General features: G+C 46.5%; 1 protein-coding gene across 1 annotated transcript in view; it reads right to left on the bottom strand.

Moving 5' to 3' along the window:
• Nucleotides 1-884: 884 nt before the first annotated feature.
• Nucleotides 885-26,629, bottom strand: part of LOC118389437 (podocalyxin-like protein 2) — a gene marked incomplete at its 3' end in the record, with an annotated part of 40,229 nt that continues 14,484 nt past the window's right edge. The window contains exons 2-9 of the mRNA XM_052528615.1: nt 19,605-19,745; nt 19,267-19,428; nt 14,394-15,253; nt 7,775-7,849; nt 2,908-3,064; nt 2,540-2,601; nt 2,246-2,425; nt 885-1,025 (exon numbers count right to left, since the gene is read on the bottom strand). Of these exons, the coding sequence (XP_052384575.1) occupies nt 885-1,025; nt 2,246-2,425; nt 2,540-2,601; nt 2,908-3,064; nt 7,775-7,849; nt 14,394-15,253; nt 19,267-19,428; nt 19,605-19,745 (1,778 nt within the window). The remainder of the gene's footprint in view (nt 1,026-2,245; nt 2,426-2,539; nt 2,602-2,907; nt 3,065-7,774; nt 7,850-14,393; nt 15,254-19,266; nt 19,429-19,604; nt 19,746-26,629) is intronic.

The following is a 26,629-nucleotide window of genomic DNA, read 5'->3' on the forward strand; positions in this document are numbered from 1 at the left end:
GAAGCCGGATGTGGAGGTCCTGGGCTGGCGTGGTTACACGTGGTCTGCGGTTGTCAGGCCGGATGGACATTCTGACAAATTCTCTAAAACGACGTTGACGGTGGCTTATGGTAGAGAAATGAACATTCAATTCTCTGGCAAGAGCTCTGGTTTAGAGTGGCCTTTTATTGTCCCCCAGCACAAGCTGCACCTGTTTAATGATCCAATGCTGATTTAATGCTGTTTCATCAGCTTCTTGATATGCCACACCTGTCAGGTGGATGGATTATCTTGTCAAAGGAGAAATGCTCACTAGCAGGACTATAAACAAATTTGTGCACAAAATTTAAGGAAAATAAGCTTTTTTGTGCATATGGAACATTTCTGGGATCTTTATTTCAGCTCATGAAACATGGGACCAACACTTTACATGTTGCGTTTATATTTTTGCTCTGTATAATTTGCCAGCCGATGCATTCACTAGTTTCACAACACTGATGTTTTTCGTCTTCATCATGAGTTCTCTTTTCTAGCCTCGTCCGACTCCCAGATCTGTTTGTGCTGTCGTGCCACGCCAAATGTGACAGTGACCATAGAAGTTGGGAAGACAGCACAAACAGATCTGGATCCAGGCTACCTTCTCTTCCACTCTTCTTCTCTCTACTAAATGTGTGTATCCTCTTCCACTCTTCTTCTCTCTACTAAAGGTGTGTATCCTCTTCCACTCTTCTTCTCTCTACTAAAGGTGTGTATCCTCTTCCACTCTTCTTCTCTCTACTAAAGGTGTGTATCCTCTTCCACTCTTCTTCTCTCTACTAAAGGTGTGTATCCTCTTCCATATTATCCTCTTCCTTCACTCCAGGTTTGTTGACCAGGACCTGCCAGCCACTACTCCCTCCCTCCCCCCCAGACCCAGCCGTCAGTCCGTTGGCGTGGCGATGTTTCTTCTCCTGTATATCTGGCTGCCGCCCCCCGTCACTCGTCACATCCAGGGTAGGGTTGTCATGGCAGCCATTCTCCACAAAATGGAATTCCTCGCCTCGAGTCTTGGGAGGGAAAGGAAAAGAAAGAGGAGAAGTTTTTACATAACGTTTGAAACATAACGTTTGAAATAATTGAGCGTGGGACTCCTGAGTGGTACAGTGGTCTAAGGCATTGCAGTGCTAGCTGTGCCACTAGAGATTCTAGGTTCGAGTCCAGGCTCTGTCACAGCCAGCCGCGACCAGGAGACCCATGGGGCGGCGCACAATTGGCCCAGTGTCGTCCGGGTAGGGGAGGGTTTGGCCGGCACTAGCGACTCCTGTGGCGGGCCGGGGGCAGTGCACACTGATACGGTCACCAGGTGTACGGTGTTTCCTCCGACACATTGGTGCGGCTGGCTTCCGGGTTAAGTGGGCATTGTGTCAAGGAGCAGTGCGGCTTGGCAGGGTCGTGTTTCGGAGGACGCATGGCTCTCGACCTTCGCCTCTCCTGAGTCCGTACGGGAGTTGCAGCGATGGGACAAGACTGTAACTACCAAATTAATACCACGAAATTGGAAGGAGGCTAAAAAGAAAAACAATAATAATACATTTACAAGAAATGAAATAACTGAAGAGTAACAAACACACCATAATAATTCAGCCATACAGTCATAAAGCTATTGATCAATCAATGAGTCAATCAATCAATCAATCACTCAATCAATCAATCAATACTATTTATCAATCAATCAATGAATCAATCAATCAATCAATACTATTGATCAAACAATGAATCAATCAATACCATTTATCAATCAATTAATCGATAGATAAAATTGATCAATCAATGAATGAATCAATCAATGAATCAATCAATACCATGTATCAATCAACCAATGAATCAATGAATCAATATAATGTATCAATCAATACCATTTATCAATCAATCAATCAATCAATACCATTTATCAAATAATAACAATCAATCAATCAATACTATTTATCAATCAATGAATCAATCAATTCAATGTTATTCATTTAGCCCTTTTTTTTACAACAACATTGTCAAAGTGCCTTACAGTAAATCTACAGTAAGTAAATCTACAGTAAATCTACAGTAAGTAAATCTATAGTAAATCTACAGTAAGTAAATCTACAGTAACTCTACAGTAAGTAAATCTACAGTAAATCTACAGTAAGTAAATCTACAGTAAATCTACAGTAAGTAAATCTACAGTAAATCTACAGTAAATCTACAGTAAGTAAATCTACAGTAAGTAAATCTACAGTAAATCTACACCTACCATAGTCTTGATTTTAGGCAGGCGTCTCTGCCAGAAGATATAGATGAGACCAGAGGCGATGATGACCACACAAACAGAACCTATGATCACCAGGACCACAAACAGCTTCCCGTAGTCACTGCGAGTCTGACTGGGCCTGGAGTGACAGGTGTTAGCGCTGCTGTAGTTCTGGATACCAATCTGGAACCAGACACACTGAACAGTTCAGTTTCATTCAGACAGAATCCGTTTATACTTCGGACGGAGACCAGGCCGACCCATTTACAACCTTACATAGAAACAGAAGGATCTTACCTCGTGTAAACCTCTCCTGATTTCGCCTAACATTGACAACATATCCTTGGTGGCAATAACTCCTAAAAGACAGTCAGAAATCACACAAACAAATGTTACTAAATAGCACACGAGTGAGCAACCGCATGAGAATACAGTGTTGGAGACATCTACGTCTTCATATCATTTGACGAAGTTTGGCTCGGGATCACATATTTCACAGTATTTCTATGAAACCTCGGTTTGAGAGCTTGACTGCAATGAGAAAGTGGGCCCCAGCTCTCTGGGCCCCAGCTCTCTGGGCCCCAGCTCTCTGGGCCCCAGCTCTCTGGGCCCCAGCTCTCTGGGCCCCAGCTCTCTGGGCCCCAGCTCTCTGATGTATCTGGTACCGTGTTCGTTGGTCAGCGTGACGAGCAGCTGGTGGTCCTGTCTGGTGGGTTTAGAGAGAGAGATGAGCCAGGAGCCCTGAGGACTGTTCATCTTCCTAGAGAAGGTTGTCTCTAGCAGCTCCAAGAGCCGCTCTCCACTCTCCACACGGAACTCATCCTGAACAGGAGACAGAGATGTCACAGGGTTAGGGCAAAGTTAGTTAGTTAGAGAAGGTTGTCTCGAGCAGCTCCAAGAGCCGCTCTCTACTCTCCACACGGAACTCATCCTGAACATAAACACAACAGGAGAGGTCAGAGGTTAACGGTGAAAAAAACACAAAGGGGCATCAGGTGACCTGGTTGTTGTCAGATCGATTTGGTTTGTGCTGTAGTTAGTTGTATAGAGGATCCAGCTGAAACAAGGACAAGAGGACAAGGTAGAAATAAACACACGTACAAAATATGCAACTGTTTAACATACAAAATGGTATTCTGTGGTTGTGTGGTGATGACTCATGCTGTACGGAATAAATCTGCCTGCCAACTATGTCGTTGAACTAATCATGCTCCTTTGATGTGCTGCTGTTTTGTGGATCGGAGCGTTTCTGTCTTCCTCCCTGCTGGGTACTTGTGATTACTCTGTAGCGGTTGGCGTGACAACCAAAAAGGTCACATTGATTATAATTGCACGGCTTTCTGTTGTTTCCATGGTGATGGAGGGACTCTTGGGTGACGGAGGGGGATGATTTGGGGGGGATGGAGAGGATTAGATTTAGATTTATTAGGATCCCCATTAGCCGACTCCAATGGCAACAGCTAGTCTTACTGGGGTTCGACACATCTAGTCTTACTGGGGTCCGACACATCTAGTCTTACTGGGGTCCGACACAGCTAGTCTTACTGGGGTCCGACACATCTAGTCTTACTGGGGTCCGACACATCTAGTCTTACTGGGGTCCGACTTACTGGGGTCCGACATCTAGTCTTACTCTAGTCTTACTGGGGTCCGACACAGTCTAGTCCGACATCTAGTCTTACTGGGGTCCGACACATCTAGTCTTACTGGGGTCCGACACATCTAGTCTTACTGGGGTCCGACACATCTAGTCTTACTGGGGTCCGACACATCTAGTCTTACTGGGGTCCGACACATCTAGTCTTACTGGGGTCCGACACATCTAGTCTTACTGGGGTCCGACACATCTAGTCTTACTGGGGTCCGACACATCTAGTCTTACTGGGGTTCGACACATCTAGTCTTACTGGGGTCCGACACATCTAGTCTTACTGGGGTCCGACACATCTAGTCTTACTGGGGTCCGACACATCTAGTCTTACTGGGGTCCGACACATCTAGTCTTACTGGGGTCCGACACATCTAGTCTTACTGGGGTCCGACACATCTAGTCTTACTGGGGTTCAACACATCTAGTCTTACTGGGATCCGACACATCTAGTCTGACTGGGGTCCGACACATCTAGTCTTACTGGGGTCCGACACATCTAGTCTTATCTCTAGTCTTACTGGGGTCCGACACATCTAGTCTTACTGGGGTCCGACACATCTAGTCTTACTGGGGTCCGACACATCTAGTCTTACTGGGGTCCGACACATCTAGTCTTACTGGGCTTTGACACATCTAGTCTTACTGGGGTCCGACACATCTAGTCTTACTGGGGTCCGACACATCTAGTCTTACTGGGGTCCGACACAGCTAGTCTTACTGGGGTCCGACATCTAGTCTTACTGGGCTAGTCTTACTGGGGTCCGACACATCTAGTCTTACTGGGGTCCGACACAGCTAGTCTTACTGGGGTCCGACACATCTAGTCTTACTGGGGTCCGGTCTTACTGGGGTCCGACACATCTAGTCTTACTGGGGTCCGACACATCTAGTCTTACTGGGGTCCGACATCTAGTCTTACTGGGGTCCGACAAGTCTTACTGGGGTCCGACACATCTAGTCTTACTGGGGTCCGACACATCTAGTCTTACTGGGGTCCGGGGGCTAGTCTTACTGGGGTCCGACACATCTAGTCTTACTGGGGTCCGACACATCTAGTCTTACTGGGGTCCGACACATCTAGTCTTACTGGGGTCCGACACATCTAGTCTTACTGGGGTCCGACACATCTAGTCTTACTGGGGTCCGACACATCTAGTCTGACTGGGGTCCGACACATCTAGTCTTACTGGGGTCCGACACATCTAGGGGGGTCCGACACATCTAGTCTTACTGGGGGGTCTTACTGGGGTCCGGGGTCTTACTGGGGTCCGGTCTTACTGGGGACACATCTAGTCTTACTGGGGTCCGAGGGGTCTTACTGGGGTCCGACACATCTAGTCTTACTGGGGTCCGACACATCTAGTCTTACTGAGGGTTCAACACATCTTATCTTACTGGGATCCGGGGGGTTCGGGTCTAGTCTTACTGGGGTTCAACACATCTAGTCTTACTGGGGTCCGGTCTTACTGGGGTCCGACACATCTAGTCTTACTGGGGTTCGACACATCTAGTCTTACTGGGGTCCGACACATCTAGTCTTACTGGGGTCCGACACATCTAGTCTTACTGGGGTCCGACACATCTAGTCTTACTGGGGTTCGACACATCTAGTCTTACTGGGGTCTGACACATCTAGTCTTACTGGGGTCCGACACATCTAGTCTTACTGGGGTACGGTCTTACTGGGGTTCGACACATCTAGTCTTACTGGGGTCCGACACATCTAGTCTTACTGGGGTCCGACACAGCAAAAAAGATATTACAGACAAAACAGGATGGAGAAGGGGGGTGGGGGTGGAGAGGAGGGGGAGGGTGGAGGGAGGGGGAGGGGGTGAGGGGTTGAGGGTGGGGGATGGAGAGGGGTGGGGGGAGAGGAGGGGGATGAGGGGTTGAGGGTGGGGGGTGGAGAGGGAGGGGGAGGGTGGAGGGTGGAGGGGTGGAGGGTGGAGGGGAGGGGGATGAGGGGTTGAGGGTGGGGGATGGAGGGGGTGAGGGTGGAGGGAGGGGGATGAGGAGTGGAGGGTGGGGGTGGAGGGATGGAGGGGAGGGGGATGAGGGGATGAGGGTGGGGGGTGGAGAGGAGGGGGTGAGGGGGTGGAGGGTGGAAAGGAGGGGGTGAGGGTGGAGGGTGGAGAGGAGGGGGTGAGGAGAATGAGATGGATGGGGGTAAACCGGTGACTGGGGAGAGGGGAAAGGGGGTGAGGGTGGAAAGGAGGGGGTGAGGGTGGGTGGAGGGTGGAGAGGAGGGGGTGAGGAGAATGTTGTAAACCGACTGTCAGAGGAAAGAAAAGGCTCCTGGGTTTCCTCACAGTGAAAGGGCTCCTGGGTTTCCTCACAGTGAAAGGGCTCCTGGGTTTCCTCACAGTGAAAGGGCTCCTGGGTTTCCTCACAGTGAAAGGGCTCCTGGTTGTCTCACAGTGAAAGGGCTCCTGGGTTTCCTCACAGTGAAAGGGCTCCTGGGTTTCCTCACAGTGAAAGGGCTCCTGGGTTTCCTCACAGTGAAAGGGCTCCTGGGTTTCCTCACAGTGAAAGGGCTCCTGGGTTTCCTCACAGTGAAAGGGCTCCTGGGTTTCCTCACAGTGAAAGGGCTCCTGGTTGTCTCACAGTGAAAGGGCTCCTGGGTTTCCTCACAGTGAAAGGGCTCCTGGGTTTCCTCACAGTGAAAGGGCTCCTGGGTTTCCTCACAGTGAAAGGGCTCCTGGGTTGCCTCACAGTGAAAGGGCTCCTGGTTGTCTCACAGTGAAAGGGCTCCTGGGTTGCCTCACAGTGAAAGGGCTCCTGGGTTTCCTCACAGTGAAAGGGCTCCTGGGTTTCCTCACAGTGAAAGGGCTCCTGGGTTTCCTCACAGTGAAAGGGCTCCTGGGTTTCCTCACAGTGAAAGGGCTCCTGGGTTTCCTCACAGTGAAAGGGCTCCTGTGTTTCCGCATAGTGAAAGGGCTCCTGTGTTTCCTCACAGTGAAAGGGCTCCTGTGTTTCCTCACAGTGAAAGGGCTCCTGGTTGCCTCACAGTGAAATGGCTCCTGGGTTGCCTCACAGTGAAAGGGCTCCTGGGTTTCCTCACAGTGAAAGGGCTCCTGGTTGCCTCACAGTGAAATGGCTCCTGGGTTGCCTCACAGTGAAAGGGCTCCTGGGTTGCCTCACAGTGAAAGGGCTCCTGGGTTTCCTCACAGTGAAAGGGCTCCTGTGTTTCCTCACAGTGAAAGGGCTCCTGGGTTTCCTCACAGTGAAAGGGCTCCTGGTTGCCTCACAGTGAAAGGGCTCCTGGGTTTCCTCACAGTGAAAGGGCTCCTGTGTTTCCTCACAGTGAAAGGGCTCCTGGGTTTCCTCACAGTGAAAGGGCTCCTGGTTGCCTCACAGTGAAATGGCTCCTGGGTTGCCTCACAGTGAAAGGGCTCCTGGGTTTCCTCACAGTGAAAGGGCTCCTGGGATTCCTCACAGTGAAAGGGCTCCTGGGTTTCCTCACAGTGAAAGGGCTCCTGGGTTGCCTCACAGTGAAATGGCTCCTGGGTTGCCTCACAGTGAAAGGGCTCCTGGGTTGCCTCACAGTGAAAGGGCTCCTGGGTTGCCTCACAGTGAAAGGGCTCCTGGGTTTCCTCACAGTGAAAGGGCTCCTGGTTGCCTCACAGTGAAGGACAACAATGGAGCTGTCTGGATCTTTAGCCTGGTTAGACCAGACTGTACGTTACACTCACTATAGTTACGCAAGTGTTCAGGCTGGTTTAACCAGGATACCATCTAATGGCATCCCATCATGCCCTGTTGATTCAATTACAAATGTACGAAATCAGAACTTTTCCCAACGAATGATTCTAAGAAACATCAGCAATTACAGTGCTGCAATATTACGGTCTAAAAAATATGTTTACGATGTGATTACTCACACAGTCAACGTTGTCTGACATGTTGAGGATGACGTACCCCTTCCCAGCCAGATCGCTCCAGTCCACACAGATCACCTGGTGGTTACATTAAGAGAGGAGGTGAAAGCGAGTTAGTAAGAGGCTGGCAAACCAATCAAAAACGTCAAAATATATGGGGCTGAGTGATACACAGTACCATAGTGTGACCGGTCGTCTCATGTGTGCCAAAAGAACGCCAAACTGAAGTTTGGTCATTACCTCAGGGGGCTAACAAGTCTTCAAGGAAAGGCTACTCCTCATAGTTTACTGAAACACCTCCTCTACTACATTATAGATTAGACATACTACTGAACCACCTCCTCTACTACATTATAGATTAGACATACTACTGAACCACCTCCTCTACTACATTATAGATTAGACATACTACTGAACCACCTCCTCTACTACATTATAGATTAGACATACTACTGAACCACCTCCTCTACTACATTATAGATTAGACATACTACTGAACCACCTCCACTACTACATTATAGATTAGACATACTACTGAACCACCTCCTCTACTACATTATAGATTAGACATACTACTGAACCACCTCCTCCACTACATTATAGATTAGACATACTACTGAACCACCTCCTCTACTACATTATAGATTAGACACCTCCACTACTACATTATAGATACTACTGAACCACCTCCTCTACTACATTATAGATTAGACATACTACTGAACAACCTCCACTACATTATAGATTAGACATACTACTGAACCAACTCCTCTACTACATTATAGATTAGACATATTACTGAACAACCTCCACTACATTATAGATTAGACATACTACTGAACCACCACCTCTACTACATTATAGATTAGACATACTACTGAACCAACTCCTCCACTACATTATAGATTAGACATACTACTGAACCACCTCCTCAACTACATTATAGATACTACTGAACCACCTCCTCTACTACATTATAGATTAGACATACTACTGAACCACCTCCTCTACTACATTATAGATTAGACATACTACTGAACAACCTCCACTACATTATAGATTAGACATACTACTGAACAACCTCCACTACATTATAGATTAGACATACTACTGAACCAACTCCTCTACTACATTATAGATTAGACATATTACTGAACAACCTCCACTACATTATAAATTAGACATTCTACTGAACCACCACCTCTACTACATTAAAGATTAGACATACTACTGAACCAACTCCTCCACTACATTATAGATTAGACATACTACTGAACCACCTCCTCTACTACATTATAGATTAGACATACTACTGAACCACCTCCTCCACTACATTATAGATTAGACATACTACTGAACCACCTCCTCCACTACATTATAGATTAGACATGCTACTGAACCATCTCCTCTACTACATTATAGATTAGACATACTACTGAATCACCTCCTCTACTACATTATAGATTAGACATACTACTGAACCACCTCTACTACATTATAGATTAGACATACTACTGAACCATCACCTCCACTACTACATTATAGATTAGACATACTACTGAACCACCTCCTCCACTACATTATAGATTAGACATGCTACTGAACCATCTCCTCTACTACATTATAGATTAGACATACTACTGAACCACCTCAAATACATTATAGATTAGACATACTACTGAACCACCTCCTCTACTACATTATATATTAGACATACTACTGAACCATCACCTCTACTACATTATAGATTAGACATACTACTGAACCACCTCCTCCACTACATTATAGATTAGACATACTACTGAACCACCTCCTCTACTACATTATAGATTAGACATACTACTGAACCACCACCTCCTCCGCTACATTATAGATTAGACATACTTCTGAACCACCTCCTCTACTATATTATAGATTAGACATACTACTGAACCACCTCCTCTACTACATTATAGATTAGACATACTACTGAACCACCTCTACTACATTATAGATTAGACATACTACTGAACCACCTCCTCTACTACATTATAGATTAGACATACTACTGAACCACCTCCTCCACTACATTATAGATTAGACATACTACTGAACCACCTCCTCTACTACATTATAGATTAGACATACTACTGAACCACCTCCTCTACTACATTATAGATTAGACATACTACTGAACCACCTCCTCTACTACATTATAGATTAGACATACTACTGAACCATCACCTCCACTACATTATAGATTAGACATACTACTGAACCACCTCAGATACATTATAGATTAGACATACTACTGAACCACCTCCTCCACTACATTATAGATTAGACATACTACTGAACCACCTCAGATACATTATAGATTAGACATACTACTGAACCACCTCAGATACATTATAGATTAGACATACTACTGAACCACCTCCTCCACTACGTTATAGATTAGACATACTACTGAACCACCTCAGATACATTATAGATTAGACATACTACTGAACCACCTCAGATACATTATAGATTAGACATACTACTGAACCACCTCAGATACATTATAGATTAGACATACTACTGAACCACCTCCTCTACTACATTATAGATTAGACATACTACTGAACCATCTCCTCTACTACATTATAGATTAGACATACTACTGAACCACCTCAGATACATTATAGATTAGACATACTACTGAACCACCTCCTCCACTACATTATAGATTAGACATACTACTGAACCACCTCCTCCGCTACATTATAGATTAGACATACTACTGAACCACCTCAGATACATTATAGATTAGACATACTACTGAACCACCTCCTCTACTACATTATAGATACTACTGAACCACCTCAGATACATTATAGATTAGACATACTACTGAACCACCTCCTCTACTACATTATAGATTAGACATATTACTGAACAACCTCCACTACATTATAGATTAGACATACTACTGAACCACCACCTCTACTACATTATAGATTAGACATACTACTGAACCAACTCCTCCACTACATTATAGATTAGACATACTACTGAACCACCTCCTCAACTACATTATAGATACTACTGAACCACCTCCTCTACTACATTATAGATTAGACATACTACTGAACCACCTCCTCTACTACATTATAGATTAGACATACTACTGAACAACCTCCACTACATTATAGATTAGACATACTACTGAACCAACTCCTCTACTACATTATAGATTAGACATATTACTGAACAACCTCCACTACATTATAGATTAGACATTCTACTGAACCACCACCTCTACTACATTAAAGATGAGACATACTACTGAACCAACTCCTCCACTACATTATAGATTAGACATACTACTGAACCACCTCCTCTACTACATTATAGATTAGACATACTACTGAACCACCTCCTCCACTACATTATAGATTAGACATACTACTGAACCACCTCCTCCACTACATTATAGATTAGACATACTACTGAACCACCTCCTCTACCACATTATAGATTAGACATACTACTGAACCATCACCTCCACTACATTATAGATTAGACATACTACTGAACCACCTCAGATACATTATAGATTAGACATACTACTGAACCACCTCCTCCACTACGTTATAGATTAGACATACTACTGAACCACCTCAGATACATTATAGATTAGACATACTACTGAACCACCTCAGATACATTATAGATTAGACATACTACTGAACCACCTCCTCCACTACGTTATAGATTAGACATACTACTGAACCACCTCAGATACATTATAGATTAGACATACTACTGAACCACCTCAGATACATTATAGATTAGACATACTACTGAACCACCTCCTCTACTACATTATAGATTAGACATACTACTGAACCATCTCCTCTACTACATTATAGATTAGACATACTACTGAACCACCTCAGATACATTATAGATTAGACATACTACTGAACCACCTCCTCCACTACATTATAGATTAGACATACTACTGAACCACCTCCTCCGCTACATTATAGATTAGACATACTACTGAACCACCTCAGATACATTATAGATTAGACATACTACTGAACCACCTCCTCTACTACATTATAGATACTACTGAACCACCTCAGATACATTATAGATTAGACATACTACTGAACCACCTCCTCCACTACATTTTTGATTAGACATACTACTGAACCATCACCTCTACTACATTATAGATTAGACATACTACTGAACCACCTCCTCTACTACATTATAGATTAGACATACTACTGAACCACCTCCTCTACTACATTATAGATTAGACATACTACTGAACCACCTCCTCTACTACATTATAGATTAGACATACTACTGAACCACCTCCTCCACTACATTATAGATTAGACATACTACTGAACCACCTCCTCCACTACATTATAGATTAGACATACTACTGAACCACCTCCTCTACTACATTATAGATTAGACATACTACTGAACCATCACCTCCACTACTACATTATAGATTAGACATACTAACCACCTGATTAGACATGCTACTGAACCATCAAATACATTATAGATTAGACATACTACTGAACCACCTCCTCTACTACATTATAGATTAGACATACTACTGAACCATCACCTCCACTACTACATTATAGATTAGACATACTACTGAACCACCTCCTCTACTACATTATATATTAGACATACTACTGAACCATCACCTCTACTACATTATAGATTAGACATACTACTGAACCACCTCCTCCACTACATTATAGATTAGACATACTACTGAACCACCTCCTCTACTACATTATAGATTAGACATACTACTGAACCACCACCTCCTCCGCTACATTATAGATTAGACATACTTCTGAACCACCTCCTCTACTATATTATAGATTAGACATACTACTGAACCACCTCCTCTACTACATTATAGATTAGACATACTACTGAACCACCTCCTCTACTACATTATAGATTAGACATACTACTGAACCACCTCCTCTACTACATTATAGATTAGACATACTACTGAACCACCTCCTCCACTACATTATAGATTAGACATACTACTGAACCACCTCCTCTACTACATTATAGATTAGACATACTACTGAACCACCTCCTACATTATAGATTAGACTACATTATAGATTAGACATACTACTGAACCACCTCCTCTACTACATTATAGATTAGACATACTACTGAACCATCACCTCCACTGAACATTATATAGATTAGACATACTACTGAACCACCTCAGATACATTATAGATTAGACATACTACTGAACCACCTCCTCCACTACATTATAGATTAGACATACTACTGAACCACCTCAGATTAGACATACTACTGAACCACCTCAGATACATTATAGATTAGACATACTACTGAACCACCTCCTCTACTACATTATAGATACTACTGAACCACCTCAGATACATTATAGATTAGACATACTACTGAACCACCTCCTCTACTACATTTTTGATTAGATTAGACATACTACTGAACCATCACTACATTATAGATTAGACATACTACATTATAGATTTAGACATACTACTGAACCACCTCCTCTACTACATTATAGATTAGACATACTACTGAACCACCTCCTCTACTACATTATAGATTAGACATACTACTGAACCACCTCCTCTACTACATTATAGATTAGACATACTACTGAACCACCTCCTCCACTACATTATAGATTAGACATACTACTGAACCACCTCCTCCACTACATTATAGATTAGACATACTACTGAACCACCTCCTCCACTACATTATAGATTAGACATACTACTGAACCACCTCCTCTACTACATTATAGATTAGACATACTACTGAACCACCTCCTCTACTACATTATAGATTAGACATACTACTGAACCACCTCCTCTACTACATTATAGATTAGACATACTACTGAACCATCACCTCCACTACATTATAGATTAGACATACTACTGAACCACCTCAGATACATTATAGATTAGACATACTACTGAACCACCTCCTCCACTACATTATAGATTAGACATACTACTGAACCACCTCCTCCACATATAGATTAGACATTATAGATTAGACATACTACTGAACCACCTCAGATACATTATAGATTAGACATACTACTGAACCACCTCCTCTACTACATTTTTGATTAGACATACTACTGAACCATCACCTCTACTACATTATAGATTAGACATACTACTGAACCACCTCCTCTACTACATTATAGATACTACTATAGATTAGACATACTACTGAACCACCTCCTCCACTACATTATAGATTAGACATACTACTGAACCACCTCCTCCATACTAACATTATAGATTAGACATACTACTGAACCACCTCCTCTACTACATTATAGATTATAGATTAGACATACTACTGAACCACCTCCTCCACTACATTATAGATTAGACATACTACTGAACCACCTCCTCTACTACATTATAGATTAGACATACTGCTGAACCACCTCCTCCACTACATTATAGATTAGACATACTACTGAACCACCTCCTCTACTACATTATAGATTAGACATACTACTGAACCACCTCCTCCACTACATTATAGATTAGACATACTACTGAACCTGCTGTATCTCCTGTGAGAAGTGTGCACCACGGAGGAGCTCTGCCTCTGTTAACAGCTCTTTTCCTCCATGCCTGACCTCCTGCTCCTCCTCATCATGCTTCTTTTCCTCCTCCTGCCTCCTCTCCTCCTCCTGCCTCCTCTCCTCCTCCTGGATCTCCTTCTCAGCGAACATCTCCTCGTCCTCCAGACGGACCGCTGAATCCTCCGTGACGTCGACCGTGGGCGCCAGAGACGCCAAGGGGGCTGTGGTCAGGGGAGAGATGTCCCCTCCTCTCCCTGCTCTTCCCGAGTCATTCCTAGGTCTTCCAAGGACCACTGCCTCCTCTTCCTCTTCCACCACCTCCTCCTGGTCTTCTGTATGGGTGTTGTCCGACTGGAGAGGCCCAAGGCTGGGGAAGACACCCACCTCTGGGAGGGTTGGTCTGGAGGTGGAGGCATCAGGCTCAGGGGTGGAACTCTCCCTCTCCTCCTCCTCTTCCTCATCTGCTACCTCTACCTCCACTGTGTCTTCAGGAGTTGATTGTGAACCCCCGTACACTGGGACGTATTGTGGGTCTAAGGTGGTTGAGTCTACAGGAACCAGAGGGTCAGCAGCAGGGGTGGTGGGGGTGTTGGAGGTGGGGGTGGTGGTGGTGTTGGAGGTGGTGGTGTTGGATGTGGTGGTGTTGGAGGTGGTGGTAGGCAGGCTATGGTTCTGGCCGTAGCCAGCCTCCAGGGGGAGGCCACTGGACTCTCTCTCCATCTCCCATAGCTCCCGCTCCTGCCTCTCCACCGCATCCTTGAAGGGAGAGGTGTGGTTCCCCTGTCTGGGTTCCTCCATAGGAGAGGTGGAGGTCTGGGAGAGGGTCTGACTGTAACCTGAGACGAACAAGAAGGAATGGTAGTACTTGACTTTACAGTACAGAGATGACCTGGTATTTACTAGTACACACAGGTCATAACCTATGATTTATTATAATGAACTCAGGAACGCTCCTTAACTCTGTGTTGTGAAATATGTGTGACTGGGACAGATGTATTATCCACAACACAAACAGATTGTAAATCCCTTGTGTTGCTTGATTTACAATAGACTGGGAGGCACCCCCAATACAGTCACACTGAAATATGATGTTCATATAGAACCGATTTCCCGGACAATAAATCAAATCCATTTTTATTGGTCACATACACAGGTTTTGCAGATGTTATTGTGGTTGTAACGAAATGCTTGTGTTTTGACAGTGCAGTAATATCTAACAATTTCACAACATATACCTAATGCACACAAATCTAAGTAAAGGAATGTAATTAAGAATATATACATTTATGGACGAGCAATGTCAGAGCGGCATAGACAAAGATACAGTAGAATCGTGTAGAATACAGTAAACACATATGAGATGAGTAATACATGTATGTAAACATTATTAAAGTGACTAGTGATTTCAAGTCAATGTATATAGGGCAGCAGCCTAAGGTGCTGTCTCCTGTTATTGACTGATAGGACTATTACTCAGTCATCGGCTTCATCAATATGTGCATCGATGACGTCGTTCTCCACAGTGACCGTACGTACATATCCCAACCAGAAGCCATGGATTACAGGCAACATCCGCATCGAGCTAGAGACTAGAGCTGCTGCTTTCAAGGAGCGGGAGACTAATCCGGACGCTTCTAAGAAATCGTCTGCCACACTGGTACCGCAGTGAAACATATCCCCATCCCCGTTCTTCTGCGTAATGCAAGGAATCATACTCAACTCAACTCAAGGAATCATACTCAACTCAACTCAAGGAATCATACTCAACAAATCATACTCAACTCAAGAAATCATACTCAACTCAACTCAAGGAATCATACTCAACTCAACTTTCTCTCAGTGCAGACATAATGTAAAATAATTCTGCAGTACCCAGCCTGTACCCAGCCTGTACCCAGCCTGTACCTAGCCTGTACCCAGCCTGTACCCAGCCTGTACCTAGCCTGTACCCAGCCTGTACCCAGCCTGTACCCAGCCTTTACCCAGCCTTTACCCAGCCTGTACCCAGCCTTTACCCAGCCTTTACCCAGCCTTTACCCAGCCTTTACCCAGCCTGTACCCAGCCTGTGCCCAGCCTGTACCTAGCCTTTACCCAGCCTTTACCCAGCCTGTACCCAGCCTGTACCCAGCCCACCACAATAAACAGTTATGGGAATAAATACACCCATCTCAGCAATATCATCTTAACTTATATAGTGTGAGTGGTGGTGAGCATCGAGTGCTGCTGATTGGGACATATTACCTGCTGCCATATATTCACTCTAAGATCATCCCTGTCCTCTTCTCACAATGTATACGAAATGCTTCAGTCTGGTTTCAGACCCCATCATAGCACTGAGACGGCACTTGTGAAGGTGGTAAATTACATTTTAATGGCATCGGACCGAGGCTCTGCATCTGTCCTCATGCTCCTAGACCTTAGTGCTGCTTTTGATACCATCGATCACCACATTCTTTTGGAGAGATTGGAAACCCAAATTGGTCTACACGGACAAGTTCTGGCCTGGTTTAGATCTTATCTGTCGGAAAGATATCAGTTTGTCTCTGTGAATGGTTTGTCCTCTGACAAATCAACTGTAAATTTCAGTGTTCCTCAAGGTTTCCGTTTTAGGACCACTACACTGTTTTCACTATATATTTTACCTCTTGGGGATGTTATTCGAAAACATAATGTTAACTTTCACTGCTATGCGGATGACACACAGCTGTACATTTCAATGAAACATGGTGAAGCCCCAAAATTGCCCTTGCTAGAAGCATGTGTTTCAGACATAAGGAAGTGGATGGCTGCAAACTTTCTACTTTTAAACTCGGACAAAACAGAGATGCTTGTTCTATGTCCCAAGAAACAAAGAGATCTTCTGTTGAATCTGACAATTAATCTTAATGGTTGTACAGTCGTCTCAAATAAAACTGTGAAGGACCTCGGCGTTACTCTGGACCCTGATCTCTCTTTTGAAGAACGTATCAAGACCATTTCAGGGACAGCTTTTTTCCATCTACGTAACATTGCAAAAATCAGAAACTTTCTGTCCAAAAATTAATCCATGCTTTTGTCACTTCTAGGTTAGACTACTGCAATGCTCTACTTTCCGGCTACCTGGATAAAGCACTAAATAAACTTCAGTTAGTGCTAAATACGGCTGCTAGAATCCTGACTAGAACCAAAACATTTGATCATATTACTCCAGTGCTAGCCTCTCTACACTGGCTTCCTGTCAAAGCAAGGGCTGATTTCAAGGTTTTACTGCTAACCTACAAAGCATTACATGGGCTTGCTCCTACCTATCTCTCTGATTTGGTCCTGCCGTACATACCTACACGTACGCTACGGTCACAAGACGCAGGCCTCCTAATTGTCCCTAGAATTTCTAAGCAAACAGCTGGAGGCAGGGCTTTCTCCTATGTCAGAGGTGCAAACTCGGTCTCAACCTTTAAGTCTTTACTGAAGACTCATCTCTTCAGTGGGTCATATGATTGAGTGTAGTCTGGCCCAGGAGTGGGAAGGTGAACGGAAAGGCTCTGGAGCAACAAACTGCCCTTGCCGTCTCTGCCTGGCCGGTTCCCCTCTTTCCACTGGGATTCTCTGCCTCTAACCCTATTACAGGGGCTGAGTCACTGGCTTACTGGGGCTCTCTCATGCCGTCCCTGGAAGGGGTGCGTCACCTGAGTGGGTTGATTCACTGATGGGGTCATCCTGTCTGGGTTGGCGCCCCCCCTTGGGTTGTGCCATGGCGGAGATCTTTGTGGGCTATACTCAGCCTTGTCTCAGGATGGTAAGTTGGTGGTTGAAGATGTCCCTCTAGTGGTGTGGGGGCTGTGCTTTGGCAAAGTGGGTGGGGTTATATCCTTCCTGTTTGGCCCTGTCCGGGGGTGTCCTCGGATGGGGCCACAGTGTCTCCTGACCCCTCGTGTCTCAGCCTCCAGTATTTATGCTGCAGTAGTTTATTCGTTTATCAGTTTGTTATATCTGGAGTACTTCTCCTGTCCTATTCGGTGTCCTGTGTGAATCTAAGTGTGCGTTCTCTAATTCTCTCCTTCTCTCTTTCTTTCTCTCTCTCGGAGGACCTGAGCCCTAGGACCATGCCCCAGGACTACCTGATGATGACTTCTTGCTGTCCCCAGTCCACCTAGCCGTGCTGCTGCTCCAGTTTCAACTGTTCTGCCTTATTATTATTCGACCATACTTGTCATTTATGAACATTTTAACATCTTGGCCATGTTCTGTTATAATCTCCACCCAGCACAGCCAGAAGAGGACTGGCCACCCCACATATGCTCTCTCTAATTCTCTCTTTCTTTCTCTCTCTCGGAGGACCTGAGCCCTAGGACCATGCCCCAGGACTACCTGACATGATGACTCCTTGCTGTCCCCAGTCCACCTGACCGTGCTGCTGCTCCAGTTTCAACTGTTCTGCCTTATTATTATACGACCATGCTGGTCATTTATGAACATTTGAACATCTTGGCCATGTTCTGTTATAATCTCCACCCGGCACAGCCAGAAGAGGACTGGCCACCCCACATAGCCTGGTTCCTCTCCACCCGGCACAGCCAGAAGAGGACTGGCCACCCCTCAGAGCCTGGTTCTGGTTTCTCTAGGTTTCTTCCTAGGTTTTGTCCTTTCTAGGGAGTTTTTCCTAGCCACCGTGCTTCTACACCTGCATTGCTTGCTGTTTGGGGTTTTAGGCTGGGTTTCTGTACAGCACTTTGAGATATCAGCTGATGTACGAAGGGCTATATAAATAAATTTGATTTGATTATCACGAAAGAGTGGACAAGATATAGCAGGGGAACTCTGATGTCAGACAGAAAGGACATACCACTGTCATATACATAGTCTACGTACCTCTGAGGGACTTCCTGTCTAGACCAGTGATGTTGACTTGGTCTCTGACATCATCCCAGAGGTGAACAGAGGACTGCAGAGGCTTGTTGTCGTCATTGAATAACCCCGAGGACTCCTGTCCCTGGGAGGTTAGGCCTGGTACTGTGGTGGGGCTGCCTGGAACTACAGAGAAGAAGAAGACTTATTTACTTTATTGTCCACAAACACTCCCTGGAGTATTTTGGGGATGAAATGCCTTGCTCTAGGATGATGATGACTGTGCCCCCAATAGATTTCCCTGTCGGGCATAGGATTTGAACCAGCGACCCTTTGGTTGCTGGTCCACTACTCTAATGTACCGGTCATCCTCTCCGGCTGCTCCTCCACATCTTGGTCCAGGTCCATGAGGGACAGAGGAGAGGGCTGGGAGGTGGACAGCAAGGTGGGTGGTCCATCACTCAGCAGGGCATCACATGGCAGTAGGAAAAATAGTGTGGAGCCTGGAAAGAGAGAGAAGGAAAGAAAGAGAAAAATAAAGGAAAGAGAAGAGGAAAGGAAGGAAAGAGAGAAGGAAAGAAAGAGAAAAGGAAGGAAAGAGAAGAGGAAAGGAAGGAAAGAGAAGGAAAGATAGAGAGAGAAGGAAAGAGAGAAGAGAATGAAAGAGAGAAGAGAGAGAGAGAAGGAAAGATAGAGAGAGAAGGAAAGAGAGAAGAGAATGAAAGAGAGAAGAGAGAGAGAGAGAGAGAGAGAGAGAGAGAGAGGGGGACAGAGAGAGAGAGAGAGAGGGGGACAGAGAGAGAGAGAGAGTAAGACAGACAGAGAGAGACAGAGAGTAAGAGAGAGAGAGAGAGAGAGAGAGAGAGAAGGGGACAGAGAGACAGAGAGAGTAAGACAGACAGAGAGAGACAGAGAGAGAGACAGAGAGAGAGAAGGGGGACAGAGAGAGAGAGAGAGAGAGAGAGAGAGAGAGAGAGAGAGAGAGAGAGAGAGAGAGAGAGAGAGAGAGAGAGAGAGAGAGAGGGGGAGAGAGAGAGAGAGAGAGAGAGAGAGAGAGAGAGAGAGAGAGAGAGAGAGAGAGAGAAGAGAGAGACAGGGGGACAGAGAGAGAGAGAGAGAGAGAGAGAGAGAGAGAGAGAGAGAAGGGGAGAGAGAGAGAGAGAGAGAGAGAGAGAGAGAGACAGGGGGACAGAGAGAGAGAGAGAGTAAGACAGACAGAGAGAGACAGAGAGAGAGACAGAGAGAGAGAAGGGGGACAGAGAGAGAGAGAGAGAGAGAGAGAGAGAGAGAGAGAGAGAGAGAGAGAGAGAGAGAGAGAGAGAGAAGGGGACAGAGAGAGAGAGAGAGAGAGAGACAGGGAGAGAGAGAGAGAGAGAGAAGGGGGGCAGAGAGAGAGAAGGGGGACAGAGAGAGAGAGAGAGAGAGAGAGAGAGAGAGAGAGAGAGAGAGAAGGGGGACAGAGAGAGATAGAGAGAATGGGGGACAGAGATAGAGACAGAGAGAGAGAGAGAAAGAAAGAGGAAAGGAAGGAAAGAAGGAAAGATAGAGAGAGAGAGAAGAAAGGAGAGATTTCCATCCATTACTAGGTATCAGCTTACGTCGGGCTGTGAAATAAAGCATTACTAAAATAAGTGTTCTCAAAATACATTTCCCATCCTAGCCATGGCTTTCTAAATGCTGAGTCACAGAGCCTTGCAGTTACTGTAGATAAGTAAGTCTGGCTCCTCTTTGACCAGGACAGTGAGGTCACAGCTACATGGCAGAAAGCATCACCAAGACAGAGGTTTAGGCTATTCCTTATTCCCAAAACACACTTTCCAGGCTGTGGCTTTCTTTATGCAGAGTCACAGAGGCTTGTCGTTAGATAAGGACACACCTTTACAGCTGGCATGGCTTCTATCACTGATTCAAACTCATACACATCTCTGTTCTCTTCCTGGTGTGGCTCTGTCTGTCTGTCTGTCTGTCTGTCTGTCTGTCAGCTCTACAAACACATCTCTGTTCTCTTCCTGGTGTCTGTCTGTCTGTCTGTCAGCTCTACAAACATCTCGGTTCTCTTCCTGGTGTCTGTCTGTCTGTCTGTCAGCTCTACAAACACATCTCTGTTCTCTTCCTGGTGTCTGTCTGTCTGTCTGCCTGTCTGCTCTACAAACACATCTCTGTTCTCTTCCTGGGTTGGCTCTGTCTGTCTGTCTGTCTGTCTGTCTGTCTGTCTGTCTGTCTGCTCTACAAACACATCTCTGTTCTCTTCCTGGGTTGGCTCTGTCTGTCTGTCTGTCTGTGTTATGCGGGTGAATGAGGACCCAAAAGCGACTTAACAAAACAGAGTCTTTATTCCAGTATTTGACAAAAGTGATAATCCTGGAAATTATCAAGGTGAAAACAAAACAGGAAAACTGAAATCCACTCGTCAGTAGAAAGGACTGACTGGAGACTCGAGCATAGACTGCAGGTTGCTTCGGGAAGGCACCGGCCGTAGCAGACCTAGACACCTGCTCACACGCAGCATCTGAAGACGGTAAAACACGACAGGGCGAGACAAGGACACAGAACTGCGAACATCATACAAGGATCCGACAAGGACAGAAGCGGAAAACAAGGGGAGAAATAGGGCTCTAATCAGAGGGCAAAAATAGGGGACAGGTGTGAAAAGAGTAAATGAGTGAGTTAGGAGAATGAGGAACAGCTGGGAGCAGGAACGGAACGATAGAGAGAAGAGAGAGAGGGAGGGGGAGAGAGAGGGATAGAAAAAGGGAACGAACCTAATAAGACCAGCAGGGGGAAACGAACAGAAGGGAAAGCAAAGAGACAAGACATGATAACCAATGATAAAACATGACAGTACCCCCCCACTCACCGAGCGCCTCCTGGCGCACTCGAGGAGGAACCCTGGCGGCAACGGAGGAAATCATCAATCAACGAACGGTCCAGCACGTCCCGAGATGGAACCCAACTCCTCTCCTCAGGACCGTAACCCTCCCAATCCACTAAGTACTGGTGACCACGTCCCCGAGAACGCATGTCCATGATCTTCCGTACCTTGTAAATAGGTGCGCCCTCGACAAGGACGGGGGGGGGGAAGACGAAGGGGGCGCGAAGAAAGGGCTTGACACAGGAGACATGGAAGACAGGGTGGACGCGACGAAGATGTCGCGGAAGAAGCAGTCGCACAGCGACAGGATTGACGACCTGGGAGACACGGAACGGACCAATGAACCGCGGAGTCAACTTGCGAGAAGCTGTCGTAAGGGGAAGGTTACGAGTGGAAAGCCACACTCTCTGGCCGCGACAATACCTAGGACTCTTAATCCTACGTTTATTGGCGGCTCTCACAGTCTGCGCCCTGTAACGGCAAAGTGCAGACCTGACCCTCCTCCAGGTGCGCTCACAACGTTGGACAAACGCCTGAGCGGAGGGAACGCTGGACTCGGCGAGCTGGGACGAGAACAGAGGAGGCTGGTACCCCAGACTACTCTGAAACGGAGATAGCCCGGTAGCAGACGAAGGAAGCGAGTTGTGAGCGTACTCTGCCCAGGGGAGCTGTTCTGCCCAAGACGCAGGGTTTCTAAAAGAAAGGCTGCGTAATATGCGACCAATCGTCTGATTGGCCCTTTCTGCTTGACCGTTAGACTGGGGATGAAAACCGGAAGAGAGACTGACGGAAGCACCAATCAAACGACAGAACTCCCTCCAAAACTGTGACGTGAATTGCGGACCTCTGTCTGAAACGGCGTCTAACGGGAGGCCATGAATTCTGAACACATTCTCAATGATGATTTGTGCCGTCTCCTTAGCGGAAGGAAGCTTAGCGAGGGGAATGAAATGTGCCGCCTTAGAGAACCTATCGACAACCGTAAGAATCACAGTCTTCCCCGCAGACGAAGGCAGACCGGTAATGAAGTCTAAGGCGATGTGAGACCATGGTCGAGAAGGAATGGGAAGCGGTCTGAGACGACCGGCAGGAGGAGAGTTACCAGACTTAGTCTGCGCGCAGTCCGAACAAGCAGCCACGAAACGGCGCGTGTCACGCTCCTGAGTAGGCCACCAAAACCGCTGGCGAATAGAAGCAAGCGTACCCCGAACGCCGGGGTGGCCAGCTAACTTGGCAGAGTGAGCCCACTGAAGAACAGCCAGACGAGTAGAAACAGGAACGAAAAGAAGGTTACTAGGACAAGCGCGCGGCGACGCAGTGTGAGTGAGTGCTTGCTTAACCTGTCTCTCAATTCCCCAGACAGTCAACCCGACAACACGCCCATCAGGAAGAATCCCTCGGGGTCGGTAGAAGCCACAGAAGAACTAAAGAGACGGGATAAGGCATCAGGCTTGGTGTTCTTATTACCCGGGCGATAAGAAATCACGAACTCGAAACGAGCGAAAAACAACGCCCAACGAGCTTGACGTGCATTAAGTCGTTTGGCAGAACGGATGTACTCAAGGTTCTTATGGTCAGTCCAAACGACAAAAGGAACGGTCGCCCCCTCCAACCACTGTCGCCATTCGCCTAGGGCTAAGCGGATGGCGAGCAGTTCGCGGTTACCCACATCATAGTTGCGTTCCGATGGCGACAGGCGATGAGAAAAATAAGCGCAAGGATGGACCTTATCGTCAGACTGGAAGCGCTGAGATAGAATGGCTCCCACGCCCACCTCAGAAGCGTCAACCTCGACAATGAATTGTTTAGTGACGTCAGGAGTAACAAGGATAGGAGCGGATGTAAAACGCTTCTTGAGGAGATCAAAAGCTCCCTGGGCGGAACCGGACCACTTAAAGCACGTCTTGACAGAAGTAAGAGCTGTGAGAGGGGCAGCAACTTGACCGAAATTACGAATGAAACGCCGATAGAAATTAGCGAAACCTAGAAAGCGCTGCAACTCGACACGTGACCTTGGAACGGGCCAATCACTGACAGCCTGGACCTTAGCGGGATCCATCTGAATGCCTTCAGCGGAAATAACAGAACCGAGAAATGTGACAGAGGAGACATGAAAGGCGCACTTCTCAGCCTTCACGTAGAGACAATTCTCTAAAAGGCGTTGGAGTACACGTCGAACGTGCTGAACATGAATCTCGAGTGACGGTGAAAAAATCAGGATATCGTCAAGGTAGACAAAAACAAAGATGTTCAGCATGTCTCTCAGTACATCATTAACTAATGCCTGAAAAACAGCTGGAGCATTAGCGAGACCGAACGGCAGAACCCGGTACTCAAAATGCCCTAACGGAGTGTTAAACGCCGTTTTCCACTCGTCCCCCTCTCTGATGCGCACGAGATGGTAAGCGTTACGAAGGTCCAACTTAGTAAAGAACCTGGCTCCCTGCAGAATTTCGAAGGCTGACGACATAAGGGGAAGCGGATAACGATTCTTAACCGTTATGTCATTCAGCCCTCGATAATCCACGCAGGGGCGCAGAGTACCGTCCTTCTTCTTAACAAAAAAACCCCGCTCCGGCGGGAGAGGAAGAAGGCACCACGGTACCGGCGTCGAGAGAAACAGACAAATAATCCTCGAGAGCCTTACGTTCGGGAGCCGACAGAGAGTATAGTCTACCCCGAGGGGGAGTGGTCCCCGGAAGGAGATCAATACTACAATCATACGACCGGTGTGGAGGAAGGGAGTTGGCTCTGGACCGACTGAAGACCGTGCGCAGATCATGATATTCCTCCGGCACTCCTGTCAAATCACCAGGTTCCTCCTGAGAAGAGGGGACAGAAGAAACAGGAGGGATAGCAGACATTAAACACTTCACATGACAAGAAACGTTCCAGGATAGGATAGAATTACTAGACCAATTAATAGAAGGATTATGACATACTAGCCAGGGATGACCCAAAACAACAGGTGTAAAAGGTGAACGAAAAATCAAAAAGAAATGGTCTCACTGTGGTTACCAGATACTGTGAGGGTTAAAGGTAGTGTCTCACATCTGATACTGGGGAGAAGACTACCATCTAAGGCGAACATGGGCGTGGGCTTCCCTAACTGTCTGAGAGGAATGTCATGTTTCCGAGCCCATGCTTCGTCCATAAAACAACCCTCAGCCCCAGAGTCTATCAAGGCACTGCAGGAAGCAGCCGAACCGGTCCAGCGTAAATGGACCGACAAGGTAGTACAGGATCTAGATGGAGAGACCTGAGTAGTAGCGCTCACCAGTAGCCCTCCGCTTACTGATGAGCTCTGGCCTTTTACTGGACATGAACTGACAAAATGTCCAGCAGAACCGCAATAGAGGCAAAGGCGGTTGGTGATCCTCCGTTCCCTCTCCTTAGTCGAGATGCGAATACCTCCCAGCTGCATGGGCTCAGTCTCAGAGCCGGAGGGAGGCGATGGTTGAGATGCGGAGAGGGGGAACACCGTTAACGCGAGCTCTCTTCCACGAGCTCGGTGACGAAGATCTACCCGTCGTTCTATGCGGATGGCGAGTGCAATCAAAGAGTCCACGCTGGAAGGAACCTCCCGGGAGAGAATCTCATCTTTAACCTCAGCGTGGAGTCCCTCCAGAAAACGAGCGAGCAACGCCGGCTCGTTCCAGTCACTGGAGGCAGCAAGAGTGCGAAACTCTATAGAGTAATCCGTTATGGATCGATCACCTTGACATAGAGAAGCCAGGGCCCTGGAAGCCTCCTTACCAAAAACTGAACGATCAAAAACCCGTATCATCTCCTCTTTAAAGTTAAGATAATTGTTAGAACACTCAGCTCTTGCCTCCCAGATAGCTGTGCCCCACTCCCGAGCCCGACCAGTAAGGAGTGAAATGACGTAAGCAATCCGAGCTCTCTCTCCAGAGTATGTGTTGGGTTGGAGAGAGAACACAATATCACACTGGGTGAGAAAGGAGCGGCACTCAGTGGGCTGCCCAGAGTAACATGGCGGGTTATTAACCCTAGGTTCCGGAGACTCGGAAGACCAGGAAGTAGCTGGTGGCACGAGACGAAGACTCCGAAACTGTCCTGAGAGGTCGGAAACCTGGCCGGCCAGGGTCTCAACGGCATGACGAGCAGCAGACAATTCCTGCTCGTGTCTGCCGAGCATAGCTCCCTGGATCTCGACGGCAGTGTTGCGAGAATCCGTAGTCGCTGGGTCCATTCTTGGTCGGATCCTTCTGTTATGCGGGTGAATGAGGACCCAAAAGCGACTTAACAAAACAGAGTCTTTATTCCAGTATTTGACAAAAGTGATAATCCTGGAAATTATCAAGGTGAAAACAAAACAGGAAAACTGAAATCCACTCGTCAGTAGAAAGGACTGACTGGAGACTCGAGCATAGACTGCAGGTTGCTTCGGGAAGGCACCGGCCGTAGCAGACCTAGACACCTGCTCACACGCAGCATCTGAAGACGGTAAAACACGACAGGGCGAGACAAGGACACAGAACTGCGAACATCATA

Source organism: Oncorhynchus keta, chromosome 10 (genome assembly GCF_023373465.1).
Source record: "Oncorhynchus keta strain PuntledgeMale-10-30-2019 chromosome 10, Oket_V2, whole genome shotgun sequence".
NCBI classification, from domain to species: domain Eukaryota; kingdom Metazoa; phylum Chordata; class Actinopteri; order Salmoniformes; family Salmonidae; genus Oncorhynchus; species Oncorhynchus keta.